The 20,180-nt window shown below is 42.1% G+C and overlaps 1 protein-coding gene across 1 annotated transcript in view; it reads right to left on the bottom strand.

The window, feature by feature from the left end:
* Positions 1-4,987: 4,987 nt before the first annotated feature.
* The window catches only part of LOC124120882 (U2 small nuclear ribonucleoprotein auxiliary factor 35 kDa subunit-related protein 2-like), a 15,781-nt gene continuing 588 nt past the window's right edge, over positions 4,988-20,180 (bottom strand). Inside the window, exons 2-10 of the mRNA XM_046483778.2 lie at positions 18,316-18,401; positions 16,638-16,804; positions 15,544-15,639; positions 13,718-13,756; positions 12,634-12,731; positions 10,055-10,161; positions 8,962-9,124; positions 7,959-8,068; positions 4,988-6,867 (exon numbers count right to left, since the gene is read on the bottom strand). Of these exons, the coding sequence (XP_046339734.2) occupies positions 5,816-6,867; positions 7,959-8,068; positions 8,962-9,124; positions 10,055-10,161; positions 12,634-12,731; positions 13,718-13,756; positions 15,544-15,639; positions 16,638-16,804; positions 18,316-18,401 (1,918 nt within the window). The 3' untranslated portion in view covers positions 4,988-5,815. The remainder of the gene's footprint in view (positions 6,868-7,958; positions 8,069-8,961; positions 9,125-10,054; positions 10,162-12,633; positions 12,732-13,717; positions 13,757-15,543; positions 15,640-16,637; positions 16,805-18,315; positions 18,402-20,180) is intronic.

The following is a 20,180-nucleotide window of genomic DNA, read 5'->3' as shown; positions in this document are numbered from 1 at the left end:
CCAGATTGGTCCAGAAATTGGGGGGTGGGTGGGGCTTATAAAGGTTACTTCCAGGTTGGTCCAGAAATTGGGGCAGGGTTTTGATATGGCGGAAGTTTCATGTGTTGTTGATGTCAAGCTGAGAGAAATTCTTAGGGAAAGAGAAAGTTAGTGAGGGGGGACAGACAGGTGATGCCACCCCTGAAACAAAGCTGTGACAAATGGGTCCTGGTTCTTCATAATAATAGAATGGAAGTACAATTCCTTGATGGGGATGTTTGCCTTCACTGTGTGATGTGTGTGGTGATGTCTGAGGCAGGTCAGAGTAGATACACCCACTATTGACGTACAAGTGCACTTAGCATTTACGTGGTTACATGGCCATGTTCTGAATCCTACACATTTGTTGTACAACAAACAGTTGTGTTTTTTGGATACATTTCAACAGCAGTACATCCAGACAAAATACCATTTACAAACAAGTTATTTTTGCATGGGCGGATACAGAGGGGTTGCGCTACCCCCCTTTTTATTTCGAAAAAAAATCTTTATTTCTGTATAAATTACCACCAAAGACAATAAATAGATCTTAATTGTGCACCCCCCCCTTTTAAAAAAAGCTGTATCCGCCCATGTTTTTGTGTCAGAAAACCCCCCGTATTTTTTATCTTAGGCATTTCTTTAGAAAAGCATTGCAATCTTGCCAAGTGAAAGTCATGACGTACGAAATGGGATATACAGTCAAGTCTTGTTAATCCGACACTCGTTAGTCCAACAATTGGCTTTATCCGACACTAATGATGGGAACCGATTAAATCAGTGCTATTTAGACCCGTTAATCTGACAGACTCACACTCCGCTCCGATGCACTTAACTTGCAACGAATTACTGAAATCAATTTTTAATCTGTCTCGTTAATGTTTTAAATAATGCTTTAAAAAAGCAAAACAGGAATAACCACTTGCTTAGATTGCCTCAAACTCATTAAATACAGATACAAGTTCTCACTTCAAGTATTTTGATCCAGTCATACAGTAGTTTTGTGTTAAGCTTTAGAAGTTGCATGATTAGTGAATTATTCCACTAACATAACAAAATGAATATTTCATTTTATATATTTTTTAATACAATGTGATTGTATCGTTATCTATCGTGTAGTTGTCTGATTTTCGATCACGAATGTTGATACTTAAGTTTGTTTATCCGACATACACGTTAATCTGACATAATCAGATGCAGCCAACCATATCGGGTAAATGGGACTTGACTGTCTATTTTTCATCAATATTCCACTCAACCTTCACTTTGTCTCAACTTTGTTATTCAAGAGTTTTCTGCAAACGCCGGGGGCACGGGTGGCCCAGTCGTCCAAGGCACCGCGATTCGCTGTGCAGAGTTGCGTCCCTTAGGCACGCCAGAAACCTATGATTGTGGGTTCGAGTCCCGGTTCGCCCCAATTATGTTTCTAGGTTTGTCAGCACCATTACCGTGCTCGTGGGTTTCACCGAAGTGGTAAACGTCTTAGACCTGCATCACTTCGGGCTTTCCTCCCACATTAAGCCAACACGCCGTGATATAACTGGAATACTGTTAAAAGCGGCGTTAAACCCAACTCACTTACACCACTTCTGCAAACGCCATTACAATCACATGTTAAATAAGGATCACAAGATCAATCTATTTTGATACTTAGATAGTTGAATATATGTAGTTAGCTTTGCATTGCAGCACCAAAATACCCATTTGAAAACCAGAGCACATGCTGTCATGCTTAGTCAGGGTATCAAGGTTCACACTTTTATATATAGCCTTACAGTTTTTTGTACATTTAAGTAATATTTTAACCAAAGTTGTATGTTTCACAGTGAGATATAATGCCACTAATATTTATTTATTGTTACATAATCAAGGTTAACATGATTGAAAGAAACTTAAAATGTAAAACAATGTAAAGGTCAAATTATGTAACAAATATCCATGTATTTTCTATGGGATGTTGCATAAATTCATCTGTCAAAAACCATTATTATCTATTTTTACTGTTTGATGTCAAATATTACGTGAATCAAACTGTGATGTGGAAGAGGGGTCTCTATTGTTGAATTGTTGGTTGTATTTTTCCCATGAGAGGCACCAATAAACAGTTACATGTATGAACTTGTTGTCTTTTTTTATATAGAAAAATATCCAGGACTGCAGATGTTTCATGTGTAATGAGGGGCGGTCGGGTAGCCTAGTGGTTCAAGCGTTCACTCATCACGCCGAAGATCCAGATTCGATTCCCGACATGGGTACAATGTTGGAAGCCCATTTCTGGTGTCCCCCGCCGTGATATTGCTGGAATATTGCTAAAAGCTGCGTAAAACCATACGCACTCACTCATGTTGAATGACAATGGCACAGGTCCTAAGACAGCTTGATGACTTGTTTGTCCACACATGACCTTCGTAATGAATTCAAGCTGGAGGTCAGGGAGTGGACGGGTCACTTTCAGGCTTGTTGCTATTTGCAGTGCAGTTGCATCCATGGCACAATTCTCTCATAACAGAGAAAGTTTGGTCCCGGAGAAATGTGTAACTGTCAAACGTGTAAATTATAATTAAAATGTTTCTTAAAGGGCATTGGCACATCACTATTAATTCTGCGCATCAGTTGTTTATATTGCAACAGTACTATACTAATATATCTGGATGCCTTCAGGTCCAGCTCGATGATGACCTTGACTGGGTTCGTTGCCCTTGTTAAAAGTGTGAGTGAGTTTGGATTTACGTCGCTTTTAGCAATATTCCAGCAATATCATGGCGAGGGACACCAGAAATGGGCTTCACACATTGTACCCATGTCGGGATTCGAACCCGGGTTTTCGGCATGATGAGCGAACGCTTTAACCACTAGGCTACCCGACCGCCCCCACCTTGTTAAGAACCAGGTTATGAATGTCATGTACTTTTGCATCACTATTCAATGTCATTCCAACTGCATACTGTGAAACTGCTGGAAAAGTATCGTCGACGTCACACAGGTCCTTTGTTTTACACAGTACATGAAGCACAAGATGAGAGATTCCATAGGTTCCAATGACCAACAAGAAGGATCTGTGAGGTTCCATACCAGTTTCTCCTAGCTGTCTGGAACATTGTCTTTGTTTGTTTGTTGCTTTAACGCCGCACTCAGCAATATTCCAGCTATATGACCGCATTCTGTGAGTAATCGAGTCTGGACCAGACGATCCAGTGATTGACATCATGAGCATCGATCCACGGAATTGGGATATGATGACATGTATCAACCAAGTCAGTGAGCCTGACCATCCGATCCCGTTAGTTACCTCTTACAATAAGCATAGTCGCCTTTTACGGCAAGCATGGTTTGCTGAAGACCTATTCTACCCCGGATCTTCACGGTCGTTTCAAATAGGACACATGTCCTCTATCTTTCATAACCTGATAGCCATGATGAAAACAAGTAAACAAGTTTATTGTAACAGATGGTTTATTCTGAAGTTTATAGTGAAACACGGATAAAGGAAAAACTCTTTGGAAGGTAGCACTGATGTCTATTCTGTAATAAATATGAGCCTGTGGGATACAACCATGAATGTCCCATGGCACTCCGACACAACAACACTTGAATACCTATGACCTCATCGTCAGAAAAGTAATTTGAACGGACGACAACTTCCCTATTTTCACTGTTGTGACATTTTGATGCTGATACCAGCCATTTTATCAAGCATGTGCTGGTATCTGCTACAGTGTAATTACTGGGAGGGTGAACACTACTTTCAACAGCCATGGGCTGTTCCATCGTCTTGTCCAAATAGACTCACAATTCGAAACTTACCACACTTACAATCCTGCCATAATGAATCAAAATCCCACAAAACCTGCAACGTGAATCACTTCCTAAAACACTTGCCTTCAAATGTGTGTTATGTACTAATATTTTCAGTCATCAAACTTCTAGGTACTTATCGGGTTGGAATCATGGAGAGGGTACAGATGTTTTTTCCAACTCGATAAGTATAGATGTTGCATGATCTAAAATATAGGTACCATATTCGACGTAATAAGCATGATAAGCGCCTGTGGCGATATTTGCTAATATATTGGCTAGTGAACAATCCAGTTAGCATCCCTTCCAATTGATCAATGTACACAAGACTTATTTATTCGTGTCTAATACACACTCGTGTGTTATATGGGCAATTAAATTCTGGAAAAATATATCTGTTGTATATAAACATTTCAGGCTGTCAGCATTAACCACGAAATTTACGATCTTTCAACTTTTTTTCATCAAAATAATATTCTAATAACAGCCCCCTATTTCTAATTTGGAGACCGCCCTGGGCGCTTATTACATCAAATACGGTACTTGTATAAAAAGGCAAGTGTCTTCATTGACATCTTCATCTTTTCATTGACATTATGGCAGGGTTATCAGTGCAGTTAGTTCAAAAATGGGAATCCATTAGGAAAACACTATGGGTAAGGCCATGAGGTGAGGTGAGGTGAAATGGGGTTTAACGTCGCGTCCAAGATTATTGCACTTATATAGTCCGGACTGATGCCGATTTATAGTGCTAGCTCACTGAGATACCATGCCGCAGTTTAACATGATTATCCCACTTAGACACAGTATACTGGCTCTGAGCCGACCAGTCTTTGTTTTAGCCCCTTAATGCCAAGCGCCAGACAGGGTAACAACAAGTACCATTTTTTAACGTCTTTTGGTATGACGCAGCCGGGGATCAAGGTATGACACAGAGAAGAACCTACACACTACAAGGAATCAGGAGATATCTGTCCCGAGTGAAAGAATAGTGCTCCACCTCGACAAGTGAGTGAGTGAGTGAGTATGGTTTTATGCCGCTTTCAGCAATACTCAGCAATATCACAGCAGGGGACACCAGAAATGGGCTTCACACATTGTACCCATGTCAGGATCTGAACGCTTTAACCACTAGACTACCCAACCGCCCTTATAAGAAGAAAGAAAATGAAGAAACATTTATCATGTTTATGGAATGTTACCCTGTACATGCTGTAAACATGTTAAGTCAACCTGGTATTCAAATGACAATGTTATATTTCATGAAGACTTCAACTAAGATGCACATGTAACGATATATCAGAAAGTTATTTCTCTCCATCTTTCTACCCATGTAGGTAATATAACAAAGTGTCCAATACCAAAATATATCAGTAGAAAAATGTAATGAAAGTATGTAAGTGTCGGACAAACTGACCTTGAGCAATACATACTGGTAAGTAATCGTGCAAAAGACCATGTGTATAGAGACATATGAATTGCCATGTGCATCAATCTAACTTTCAGAGAGAATGTGTAACGCTTAGGCTAAAATACATAATAGTCTTGGTTCTCAGGCACAGCCTGCATCATCATTAAGTAGGCCGCATTTTTCGGGGGGTTTTCCCATTTAAAAAACACAAACAAAATCCTAATCCTAAAAAACATGCGACCCAAAATAGCATGCAGTTACTTCCCTTTACATGTGCACTGCTTTACTGCTCATCTCGTGTTATGGTCATGGTGGCAATAGGGGTTTGTATGCTTGTTCATGTAGGGAGGTCCTTTCCCAGGTTGATGGTACACTGTGTATTTGGTTACATACTAATTTGAACAAGCAAAAACACCTCCCGCCCAAGTATATTTTCAAAAGTCATTGCCTGAGAACCAATTCTTTTATTTTTATAAGCCTTCATACCACAACAGGGTTAATGTTAACCATTGTTCATTCTGAGCTTGTGACGCACCGAGAAGACTCTGACAATCACAACCTTAAAGACAAGATCAGTTTTTTTAGGTCACTTTACACATACACATCTTCAAATATGACATCACCGAGGTCCTCCTCGTCACTGCCCTGTGGAATCTCGATTATGTTGGGTTTGCCATTATGATCCTCCAGAGATTCAGGATCACTGATGGATTTACTGTTGTGATCCTCCAGACATTCTGGGTCATTGATGGGTTTGCCGTTGTGATCCTCTACAGATTCTGGGTCAAAGATGGGTTTGCCGTTGTGATTCTCCACAGATTCAGGGTGAGGATCTGATATTGGTGAAACTTTAGTCTTAGGTTTATATTTTTCTGAATTTTTCTTTTTGTGACTTTTATGTTTATGTTTTTTATGCTTTTTGGACTTTTTGTGTTTTGTTTTAGAGTCACTACGATGGGACTTGCTTGTTTCTGAATCACTATCACTGGAGCTATCTGTGTTTTTAACTTTATTTGTTCCGTTTGATTCAAATGCTGACTGGCCATTACTGGAAGATCTAACATTTTCCATGGAATGTGACGGTGATCTTGACCTGCGACTTTTTGATCGTGAAATCCTTTTACTTGATCTTGATGGAGATCTAGAATCTGATTTGTAATGTCTCTTAGTGTTTGCTTCTGGTGAGACTGGAGACCTTGACTTACGAAGTTTTGACCTTCTTGATTGTGGTGACCTTGAGCCAGACCTGTGTCTGATTGATCTAGATGGGGATCTAGATTTGCGACTTCTTGACCTTGACCTCTTTCGACGTGACCTTGATGGAGACCTTGATCTGGATCGGTTTCCTCTTTTAGATTTTGGTGACCTTGACCGTGACCTTGACCTGTCATGCCTTCTACTTTTGTATCTATTGTCATAACTATGATCCCGACCCTCATGATCAAACCTGTCTCTGTGTGAATAACGATCTCTTCTGTCGGACCCATACCGATGACGGCTATCCCTTCTGTCTGAACTTCGATGGTCTCTCTCAGACATTTCATAGTCTTTATCTGCCAGCCAGAATTCATTCCCAGGGTTCCTGAATACATGGAGGAAGTTGCAAGATTTTCCCTTTGGACACCTCTTGACAAAAGCCAGACCTGAGGATGAAACAAGTCCAGTATATGTTCATACCAAATCAATGTAAATGTGATAAGATTTCGTTTTTTTGTTTGTTGAAGGATGCAATTAGCAATATTCAAACTATAACACACAAACTATGTCCCACTATCCTGGTGTGAAGACAAATAAATCATTAAGTAACTAAGCCTAAGCACCCGATCCAGTTGATCGCCTCTTACGAGTGAGTGAGTGAGTAAATACTGCTTTAAGACGATTGAGCAGTATTGCAGCTATTCACGACTATGCCTCTTACATCAACCTACGTTACTGGGGAGCAATTTTAACCAGGAATCCCTGATGAGGTGAGGTGAGGTGAGGCGGGGTGGGGTGGATTGGGGTGGGGTGGGATGGGATGTGGTGGGGTTTGGTTTGGTGGGGTGGGTTCGGGTTGGGTTGGGTTGGGTTTGACATCACCTTCAAGATTATTGCACTTAGTGTGTGTGAGTGTGGCTGCTTGTAGTGGTCCGGACATGCCAGTTTATATAGTGCTAGCCCTCTGAGATACCATACTGTAGTTTAACATGGTTACCCTAATCAGACACAATATACAGATTTCAAGCCGACCAGTCCTTGTGTTAGTCCCTTACTGCGAGCACCGGGCAAGGTATTGGAGCACATGGTCTGTACAGCAACACACAACAAATGCTGGGGAACACTGTATCAAGGGTACCCCACAGCTGAAACTGGAGACTATTCTACTATGTCAAATCAAACAAATCAGTGTCTTGTACAGTAACAGCTGAATTGTGAGTAACACTGGTTGAATTTGAACAGGTCACTCTGAACAGGTCTGTAAATAATAAAGTCTGGACCAGACAATCCAGTGATTGACATCACAAGCATCAATCCACGCAATTGGGATACCATGATGTGCATCAAGCAAGTCAGCGAGCCTGACCACCCGATCCCATTAGTCGCCTCTTATGACAAGCATGGTCGCCTTTCACGACAAGCATGGGTTGCTAAAGACCAACTGTAACCCGGAATCTTCACAGGTCATTGATTCTGTGTTCATCATAACCATGCTCTACTGTGATGACTATCTTGTACGACATGCTGACTGACATACCACATATCGCTGACTTCCACTTGGCAATGTTGATGAAGATACAAGATATCTGACGGCCTCCGTACCACCGGCCATTGAACTTGACAAACGCCTTCTGAGCATCATCCTCGCTGGGAATATAACATCAGTTATCAAGTGATACAATACTACTATACTAACGATCAAAACATTTGTCAGAGCTTGTGTTCAACAAACCTAATGTCAAAAACATGTAACAAACCAAAAACATATCGAAAACATAGTAAACTGCCTTACCAATCACTATTTTCAACATGTTCCCACTCTTTTCAGCATGTTCAGAGAACAGCTTAACAATGGCAGACATGACAAATTCCTGCTGAAACTACTTAAATTTCATATCTTGCTGTGTTATTCTGGAGTTGCTCAAGTCTACATTGAACAAAGTCATCAATATTTACCACTTAGTCACAGGAGCAGGTGCAGACACACCAAGAACCATAATGGGGACAAATCTGGGATTCAAACCCACCCACTGAGCCTTGTTCCACAAAGTTGGTTGGTTGGTTGGTTGGTTGGTTGGTTTGTTGTTTAATGTCTCACTCAGCAATATTCCAGCTATATGACGGCGGTCTGTAAAATAATCGAGTCTGGACCAGACAATCCAGTGATTGACATCATGAGCATCGATCCATGCAATTGGGATCAATGACATGTATCAACGAAGTCAGTGAGCCTGACCACCCGATCCCGTTAGTCGCCTTTTACGACAAGCAAAGTCGCCTTTTACGGCAAGTATGGGTTGCTGAAGACCTATTCTACCCCGGAATCTTCACGGGCCTTGTTCCACAAAGTAGCCCGACAAAGCTAGACTATTGTTCACATTCAACACCTATGCGGACAATGAGTGAGTGAATATGGTTTTATGTCGCTTTTAGCAATATTCCAGCAATATCACGGCGGGGGTATACCAGAAATGGGCTTCACACATCGTACCCATGTCGGAGAAATGGACTGTCAAAGGAGCTGGACAAGCAGCACCTACCGTCTGTACTGGACGTAGACATTCCCCCGCAGATGTGGCTCGCAGTTGCAGCTGACCTTGAACTGTATGACCCGACCCATACTGCGGAACTCCGGTAGCACGTCGTTGTAGAACTCCATGAAGTTCTCATACAGCTCACTGTCATCATACTCCAGAGCCAGATCTGTGGAGAAAAGCAGTGGATTGTTGTCTAAGTAGACACAATTTATGGTTGGTTGGTTTGTTGTTTAACGCCGCACTCAGCAATATTCCAGCTATATGACGGCGGTCTGTAAATAATCGAGTCTGGACCAGACAATCCAGTGATTGATAGCATGAACATCGATCCACGCAATTGGGATCAATGACATGTATCAACCGAGTCAGCGAGCCACAATTAATGGATAACAACTTCTTTAACTACTGTAAAGGCGACATTTCAGTATAGATCCTTATAAGGTTGTCAAGCAGTTCTGTGCCCTCAAGATTTGTTTGTTGTTCAGCGCTGCACTCAGCAATATTACAGCTGGACCAGACAATCCAGTGATTGATATCATGAGCATCGATCTACGCAATTGGGGTACGATGACATCCAACCAACAAGTCAGTGAGGTGGCCACCAGATCCCTTTTGTCACGTCTTATGACAACCATAGTCATCTGTTACAGTTGCTGAAGACCAGGGTATGAAACTCCCAAAAATTTCAGCCAGACCACAGGACTGGCTAGCTGAAATACTTGCCAGCCCTGACCAAAACCTGCCTGCCCACTATAATCATATGTTTCTCAGGATAAGCTAATGGGGTTTCTTTTTGGTTACATTTTATCATTCATCTTTACATGTGAATTAATGCTTATCATCGGGAAATATTTAGAATATTTTCACATATGAAATATAACCCGACCGTCGGGCAGGGGGATTTGAAAATCTGGCAGCCCGAGTTGAAATCAACCCGTCTCGGACGGTTGGGCAGGCAGGTATTTCGAACACTGTGAAGACCTATTCTAACCCGATTGTCAAGATCTTCGTGCCCTAAGAGAGTTGAGACTATCACAAGGCTATCGACAAAGCTTCCTATGTTATACCTATGAACAGAACACATGCAAGCTCTCACCTGTGTCATTCTCATCCACCAAGCTCTGCTCCAGGCGGAAGTTGGCGAACATCCCGGGCAGCATAATGGTGCAGCTGGACTCGGGGTACGTGTGTGACCGCGAGCACCTGGGGAAACAACACACACATAGCTCAAGGATAACAACCAATCAGCTGGACTCGGGGTACGTGTGTGACTGCGAGCACCTGGGGCAACAACACACACATAGCTCAAGGATAACAACCAATCAGTTACCATGGTGCAGCTGGACTCGGGGTATGTGTGTGACCGCGAGCACCTGGGGCAACAACACACACATAGCTCAAGGATAACAACCAATCAGTTACCATGGCGCAGCTGGACACGGGGTATGTGTGTGACCGCAAGGACCTGGGGAAACAACACACACATAGCTCAAGGATAACAACCAATCAGTTACCATGGTGCAGCTGGACTCGGGGTACGTGTGTGACCGCGAGCACCTGGGGTAACAACACACACATAGCTCAAGGATAACAACCAATCAGTTACCATGGCGCAGCTGGACTCTGGGTACGTGTGTGTGACCGCGAGCACCTGGGGTAACAACACACACATAGCTCAAGGATAACAACCAATCAGTTACCATGGCGCAGCTAGACTCGGGAAACGTGTGTGACCGCGAGCACCTGGGGCAACAACACACACATAGCTCAAGGATAACAACCAATCAGTTACCATGGTGCAGCTGGACTAGGGGTACGTGTGTGACCGCGAGCACCTTGGGCAACAACACACACATAGCTCAAGGATAACAACCAATCAGTTACCATGGCGCAGCTGGACTCGGGAAACGTGTGTGACCGCAAGCACCTGGGGCAACAACACACACATAGCTCAAGGATAACAACCAATCAGTTACCATGGCGCAGCTGGACTCGGGAAACGTGTGTGACCGCGAGCACCTGGGGCAACAACACACACTTAACTCAAGGATAACAACCAATCAGTTACCATGGCGCAGCTGGACTCGGGAAACGTGTGTGACCGCGAGCACCTTGGGCAACAACACACACATAGCTCAAGGATAACAACCAATCAGTTACCATGGCGCAGCTGGACTCGGGAAACGTGTGTGACCGCAAGCACCTGGGGCAACAACACACACATAGCTCAAGGATAACAACCAATCAGTTACCATGGCGCAGCTGGACTCAGGAAACGTGTGTGACCGCGAGCACCTGGGGCAACAACACACACTTAACTCAAGGATAACAACCAATCAGTTACCATGGCGCAGCTGGACTCGGGAAACGTGTGTGACCGCGAGCACCTGGGGCAACAACACACACATAGCTCAAGGATAACAACCAATCAGTTACCATGGCGCAGCTGGACTCGGGAAACGTGTGTGACCGCGAGCACCTGGGGCAACAACACACACATAGCTCTAGGATAACAACCAATCAGTTACCATGGTGCAGCTGGACTAGGGGTATGTGTGTGACCGCGAGCACCTGGGGCAACAACACACACTTAACTCAAGGATAACAACCAATCAGTTACCATGGCGCAGCTGGACTCGGGAAACGTGTGTGACCGCGAGCACCTGGGGCAACAACACACACATAGCTCAAGGATAACAACCAATCAGTTACCATGGCGCAGCTGGACTCGGGAAACGTGTGTGACCGCGAGCACCTGGGGCAACAACACACACATAGCTCTAGGATAACAACCAATCAGTTACCATGGTGCAGCTGGACTAGGGGTATGTGTGTGACCGCGAGCACCTGGGGCAACAACACACACATAGCTCAAGGATAACAACCAATCAGTTACCATGGTGCAGCTGGACTAGGGGTATGTGTGTGACCGCGAGCACCTGGGGCAACAACACACACATAATGAGGATTATGAACAATCAGTACCACTGTTTTGGTATTGTGATGACTAATTTGTGTTGGTTTTTTTTCTTTGATGTAGTTGGTGATGAATGTGATGGTGGTTTGATGCCGATCCCCGTCACCCCAAAAGACGTCAAAAGAGAGTACTTGTTGTTACCCTGCTTGGCTCTTAGCATAATGGGGCTAATACAAGGACTGGTCAGCTTGGAGTCAGTGTACTGTGTCTGAGTGGGTTATCTCAAACTGCAGCATGGTGTTTCGGTGCAAGTCTACATAAATCTGCAGTCTCCAAGTCTACATAAATCTACAGCAATCACTCCATTGGCCAGTCTGCAAGTCTACATACATCTGCAGTCTCCAAGTCTACATAAATCTGCAGTCTCCAAGTCTACATAAATCTACAGCAATCACTCCACAAGCTAGTCTGCAAGTCTACATAAATCTGCAGCAATCACTCCACAAGCCAGTCTGCAAGTCTACATAAATCTGCAGCAATCACTCCACAAGCCAGTCTCCAAGTCTACATAAATCTGCAGCAATCACTCCACAAGCCAGTCTGCAAGTCTACATAAATCTGCAGCAATCACTCCACACGCCAATCAGCAAGCCTACATGATCTACAGCAGTCATTAACCAGTCAACATCTTCACTAATCATTCTCTAAGTAACTCGCAATCATATCCCATCAAATGTCTTCTCTGTAGCAAGCTGTACCGTTCCGCAAATCTGCAAGCCCCTGTCTTCATGAAGAAGGGGCACTCGTCTCGGTCCTTGCCGTACATCATGGGGGCTATAGGGTTGTGCCAGGCATCCTGAAATACAATACATCAGACTTGTCTCAGCAAATGTATCAACAATGAACAAATAGATATACCGTATTCGTCGTAATAAGCGCCCAGTGCGCTCTCAAAATTAGAAATAGGGGGCTCTTATTAGAATATTAATTTGGTGATAAAAACATAGTTGAAAGATATATTTCGTGGTTTATGCTGAATTTAATTGCCCATAATTAAGGGTGCATATAACACACGAGTGCATATTATACACGAATAAATAAGTCTTGTGTACATTGATCAATCGGAGGGGTGCTAATTGGGATTGTTCACTAGCCAATATATAAGCAAATATCGCCGTGGGCGCTTATTAGAACGGGGCGCTTATTACGTCGCATACGGTAGTTCCTTATTTATTATTCACAAAATTAGACAGAAAAAAATAACACTAGTGGCAATATACTGGTAGATACCAACTGAAACAATATGCAACCAAGTTAAAGTATTTTTCACACTTCTTTGTCTGCCTTGTATCCTATTAGTGTAGGAAGTAATGCTGTTAATATGGTAAAGCAGACTTGACATGGTTTCATAATGATTGTCTGTAATAATGTGTCATGAGAGAACAATGTGATAGTCTTCAATTTCATACACCAAATGTAATTATAACAAACACCCAGCAGCACTTCGCAACCTCTGACCCATGCTTTGTGAGTGAGTGAGTGAGTGAGTATGGTTTTACGCCGCTTTTAGCAATATTCCAGCAATATCACGGCAGGGGGCACCAGAAATGGGCTTCACACATTGTACCCATGTCGGGAATCGAACCCTGGTCTTCTGAGTGACAAGCGAACGCTTTAACCACTAGGCTACCCGACCGCCCCGACCCATGCTTTGTAACACACACTTTTTCAAGTCTTTGCCTCAACCATTTGTTCTTATTTGTAGCCACAAGAAAATGTCTGCGATTCACAAGAACTGAATGTGTAAGATCCCAATGGTTTCGGGTTCAAGTAGCATGTTACCTTGTTGTCGCTGGCTGTAGCTTGTTGAAGTAGTTGAGCCTGTGGACACCACACACCACGGACAGTGAAACAGAGAGCATGTCATGTCTACATGATACCGGTGTTAAGTCAACTTTCAGCAATGTTTTTTTGTATTGTTTGTTTGTTGTTTAACGCTGCACCCAGCCATATTCCAGCTATATGACTGCGTTCTGTAAATAATCGAGTCTGGGCCAGACAATCCAGTGATAAATATCATGATAATCGATCCAAGCAATTGAGACAATCCAGTGATTGACATTACGAGCACAGATCCACACAACTGGGATATGATGACATGCATCAACCATGTCAGCGAGCCTGGCCATCCGATACTGTTAGTCACCTGTTGAGACAAGTACAGTCCCATCTTAAGACAAGCATGGGTTGCTGAAGACCGATCTCATTAATGGCAGGTATAATTGGCATATATCATGGTTGGTGGCACCAAGATGTCAGACACTGTACTGTTACACTGATGCCAATGATGGTTGATGAACTTAATGGGTCAATACGATGATCAACAGTAATCACATCTATCTGAAGGATCTACTGTTAGTGCCTTGGAAAAGTTACTGCCAAAACATGTTTCGAAAACACTTCAAATTTCACTGAAAATTAAATTATAAAAAAGAAAAGAACTTGATGTAATGAATGGTGTTTCCCCCTGTCAGCAATATGACAGCTACATCGTGGAGATATGTCCTGAGCATCAATACTATCATGCACCAAACAATCCAGTGGTCGAAAGTGTGAGCAAAATACCATCTGTTATATCACTAAATGACCCACAATCAGCCATAGTGGAGCTGAGTGGTCAGGTCGGCGAGCACTGAAGACATCAACTGTGACCACCCAATCTGATCGGGGTCAGCTGATACAAGCAGGGTGTACAGGGGGCGACACTGCCCCCCTGAATCCCCACAGAGTGTCATGGAACATTGTGAGACACAACAAAGTCAACATATGATAAAAGATACAACATTCTTGAGAAGAACTTGAGAGAGTTGTGTCCCTGTATAAATGTACTGACGTTAAGGAAATGTTGAAAGCATCTGACACAGAACTACTTCAATATCATGTACATGTATTCATTTTCACACGTTGCTCCACTAAGGATACTCAGGTAGTGAACCCGGGGTTCAGGGACCGTATCACAACACGTGATGACCAAGTATCCGTACATACCACTGTGTACGTTTGTATCGGATCCTACACCATGCTACACAGTAAAATAAACATCAATTTCATAAAAAAACATTTTGTGTCAATCTTTATGAAGATTTTGCAAAAGCCCATTTATATCAAGGGTTAGTTTTAAGTAGAATGACAAAGTTTAGGATTTAGAAAAACTTAAATAATTGTTCTGAAAATTATTGAAAGGTTTGTGTGTATGAGATAATGCGTTTCTCTTTTCAACAATTTAAAATGTTTGACTTTGGGACGACAAAAGTTCTAAACAGCATATTAAATACTGAAATAGATGTTGTATGTTGGTAACCTAGCCTGGCAAATCTGTTACCCAAATAAACTGATTTGAAAAAATATTTTAGCTGATGGTCTTTTCGACATTTATATAATATTTCGATTAGTTCTAAAAGTTGTCCATCTCAATTTGAGTGTGTCTAGAGGACCCTTGTCATACCTCCTTCTTTCACTCCCATTCTAACAGAGACATAAGAGACATCAGTTAGGCGTAATGCCTTTAAAAGCTGCTTATTGTTTTGCATAACACAACAAGAGGATAACCGTGGTGATGTACTGTGTGTAGGATATAGAACGTCCACCAGGGTCTCGCTCCACGTCACCTGTTTCTCCTTCTTCTCTCTATTTATCTTTTCCCTTTCCTCTTCTTCCTCCTTCTCCTTCTTCTGTCGCTCCTCCCACTCCTCACGGATCTTTTGCTTTTGGAAGAATTATGTGAAAAGGAAATATGTAGTCAAGAAAAAGACAATTTCAAATATAACACAACAGCACAGGTAATACCGTATTCAACGTAATAAGCGCCCTGCTCTAATAAGCGCCCACGGCGATATTTGCTAATATATTGGCTCGTGAACAATCCCAGTTAGCACCCCTTCCGAATGATCAATGTACACAAGATTTATTTATTCGTGTATAATACGTGTGTTATATGCATCATTGATTATGGGAAATTAAATTCTTGAAAAATATATCTGTCGAATATAAACATTTCAGGCTGTCAGCATAAACCACGAAATTTACGATCTTTCAACTCTGTTCTTTTTCACCAAAATAATGTTCTAATAAGAGCCCCCTATTTCTAATTTTGAGAGCGCTCTGGGCGCTTATTATGCCGAATACGGTATGCTATTTTCGGTTACTGACCCAGAACTTGCCCCCATTCCACTGAGCAATCAAGGCGTGAAGATGATTGCAATCTCATAGCTTTAAACTGACATGGCACGAAGATCGTAATCTCAAAGCTTAACATTGACATGGCACGAAGATCGCAATCTCATAGCTTCACATTGACATGGCACGAAGATCGCAATCTCATAGTTTCACATTGACATGGCACGAAGATCGCTAGGTGGAGAGGGGTCCTGGGCCTCAATCTGGTAACTTCACTAACTATCCTAGTGCGAAGACTGCCATAACTCCCATAGTAAACATATTAAAACATCAGATTTGAGAAAGCTGTATGACAATCATTTAAAAGTGTGACTGTTTTTATGACATGAGACTCTAATCAAGCACTTCAACATCCTGTGAATTATCAGCAATAGAAACTAACTGTTTTAGTCCACTAGTCTTTCTGATAATAACCTATAGTAAAACCCTTAATAATGGCAAATTTCCACTTGTCCTTATGATACCTTAACTACTGGGCAGTTTGGCAAGGACTACAGGATGTGCCAATTTCTAACACTGATTATACCTCCACTTCCAGTCTCCGCTCTATTTCCTTCTTCTCTCTCTCCTTATTGGCCAGCCATTCTTCTTCTGCTTCCTTCTCTCGTTCCAGCCACAGCTGATGCTGTCGTTGCCTCTCCTCCTCCTGGGCCTGTAGCGCTGCCTCGTCCTCCGACTCACTCACAGATCCAACTGTAACAAACACCCTTCATTAGCCACATGACCCGTGAAGAGCCGGGGTAGAATAGGTCTTCAGCAACCCATGCTCGCCGTAAAAGGCGACTATGCTTGTCGTAAGAGGCGACTAACGGGATCGGGTGGTCAGGCTCGCTGACATGGTTGATGCATGTCATCGTATCCCAATTGCATGGATCGACGCTCATGATGTCAATCACTGGATTGTCTGGTCCAGACTCGATTATTAACAGACCGCCATCATATAGCTGGAATATTGCTGAGTGCGGCGTTTGACAACAAACAAACAAAAATCATTAGCCACACACAAGTCCTGACCATTACTCAGGCTCACAAACTTACCAATGTGTCTATTGTATTTATTAAGTTCATGTAGCAATTAAAACATGAAAGATATGGAAAGCAAGTTCAGCAACATTCAAGATGCAAGGCTTTCAAGCTGAATCACAGACAGGGACACCAAGATTTGGTTTCACACCAAGTTGGGAATCAACCCGGGTCTTCAGTGTGATCAGTTGACGCTTCAACCACTGGTCTACATTACCACACCATCATATAGCTGGAATTATGCGGAGTGCTGTGTTAGCGAATAAACAAAAAGTGCCTTCAATTTAGTGACGCTAGAATATGTAAAAGTTTCAGAAAGGCTCATATTAGAATACACTGAGACCTTGTTGACTCCATCCATTTGATACTGGCCTCAAAGTTGCGACCTAAATTTCAAATTGTCTACTGTCTAAAATTCAGAGGTAGCCAAATGGCTTCCACATATGTAGACACAAAAATAAAGAACAGCTGATCTTAGAAAACATGTCTGCTAATAATTGTACTCGCGAATAATTCCTCCTAAAGTTGACAATAAACCGAAATACATTAATATTAATGCAATTAGTATTTTATTTTAGTTGACAATGCTCATTGGATAAGCAAGGATATACCTAGTAACATAATTGCATCACTGTTCGAGTCAAAAATAACAAACATCAAGTACAGTATCCACTAATATACAATTCCAAGACTAGTGCTATGACTTGTACATATTATAATAGTTATTTGATAAAAGATGATTTCAAATGCTTTTGGCTACCTACAATATTGGCTTGACTTCTTGATCTTACCACTTGCTACCTGGAAAAAAATACTGGTAGCCATATGGCTACTTGACCAAAAATTAAACTTTGAGGCCTGTGATAGAGTGCTGAAGATTGTGTAGCTTAATCATGTTTACGGTCCCTGGAGGTTGTTTAGAAGGTCACAAGAACATTGAGTTCATAACGTTCCACCTTTATGTCGTCGGGTAGCCTAGTCGTTAAAGCGTTCGCTCGTCACGCCGAAGACCCGGGTTCGATTCCCAACATGGGTACAAAGTGTGAAGCCCATTTCTGGTGTCCCCAGCCGTGATATTGCTGGAATATTGCTAAAAGCGGCGTAAAACCATACTCACTCACTCACTCCACCTTTACGTTATGCAGAAATTGGTTAGTGAGAAACATTTTTTATGTGTATACCTTTGTCATGTGATTTCTGCTGATCTTCCTCTTGTCGCTTTGCTCGTCTTTTCTGTTTGCGCATCATGGCTTTCCACTTTCTGTGACTGTAAACATGGTAAACGCAAGACAAATTGAAAAAAACACACACCTAAATCTTGTTTGGGTTTTTCAAGGCCTGCTTATATTCATTAGACTTAGAGTCAGGGAGTACAATTGACAGCAACACCTTTTCACAATAAAAATCATAACGATAAATCATAACAAAATTAAGATTTGGTTGGTTTGTTGTTTGACGCCGCACTCAGCAATATTCCAGCTATAAGACGGCGGTCTGTAAATAATTGAGTCTGGACCAGACAAGCCAGTGATCAATATCATGAGCATCGATCCATGCAATTGGGATCGATGACATGCATCAACCAAGTCAGCGAGTCTGATCACCCGATCCCGTTAGTTGCCTATTCCGACAAGCACAGTCGCCTTTTACGGCAAGCATGGGTGGCTGAAGACCTATTCTACCCAGGATCTTCATGGGTCACAAAATTGAAGATCCTAGTTCAAAATATTTCATTGCTATGAAATATTGCCAATAAGACATCCACTATTTGAACTCTCACCCCCATGACTATAATTTGTACCCAAATTTAAGAAATAATTTATGACTTGTAGTCAATCAAAGATGTTGAAGTGCACTATAAATTCTAAAGTGAACCTTAACACACTTTTAGTGATACATGAAAAAACTTATGTCAAATGATGAATGAATGAGGGGCACGTATCTACATCTACATCTACAGCAGCCAGTAAATAATCCAAGTCTGGGCAAACCGGTGATTGACACAATGAGCACCAATAACCATCATCAGGCACACCAATAACCATCATCAGGCACACCAATAACCATCATCAGGCACGGCGACAGTAAATAGCCAAGTCACACAGCTCAACCACCAGGTAGTGTGTGGGTTCAAACAGGAAGGGTATGTCAATGGCTGGTGTATCATCCATAAAGCCCTTTAAAATTATTACGTATCATTTTGTATCCTGGTATTTTTGTTACAATCAGGGCCCCATTCCACCAAGCATTCTCAGAGCTATGATTGCCGTAAGGCGATGATAAATTATGGTAGATAAGATCGTCTTAGCATGCTCAGCACTAAGGTTGACATGGGGAACGGCTCGGGTCATGTACATTTTCTCAGCTTGTTTCATTACTCGTGTTTATTATGAAATATATTTACATTAACAATTTTGAAGATACAGTTAACTTACATAAAATCGCAACATGAATTTATTAAAAAAACTGAAAGAGAAATGAGGGAAATAAGTCACAACTTTTTTTTCCTGTGTGTATTGAGCACTGTGGGGGTAAACATGGTAAACATTTTGGCTAAAAATGGTATTTGAATCCCCCAAAATTAGGCCTACGACAAGCACCCCATTCCATTCAGGATTAATTTTAAATAATGAAGAATGATAAATGTCTAAAAATAAAAGTACCCACTTCCACATACTGTTTCAATTATTGCTAATAGTTAATTTTACTATTATGTGAACCACTTGGTATATTCCATAAAACTGTAACTTGCAAAGTCGACATTTATGTCAGCTAGCTGCTACCTAAAATACACATCCTTTTACTACTTATGTTAACTATATGTAGGGAGGTGGGGTAGCCTATTGGTTAAAGCGTTTGCTTGTCAGGCTGAAGACCCGGGTCCGATTCCTCACATCACGTGACATGGGTCAAGGGTGGGATGCCTATTTCCGGTGTCCCCTGCTGTGATATTGTTAAAAGCGGGGTACTCAGTGACTGTGGTCAGTGTAGTCAAATCCATGGTTCATAAATGATCAATGGGATATGAAATGAGCCAGGAATACAA

Source organism: Haliotis rufescens, unplaced genomic scaffold (assembly GCF_023055435.1).
Source record: "Haliotis rufescens isolate VD_foot unplaced genomic scaffold, xgHalRufe1.0.p SCAF_9, whole genome shotgun sequence".
Classification (NCBI taxonomy): Eukaryota; Metazoa; Mollusca; class Gastropoda; order Lepetellida; family Haliotidae; genus Haliotis; species Haliotis rufescens.
Note: the sequence above shows the minus strand (reverse complement) of the source record. Positions and strands in the feature narration are given on the sequence as shown.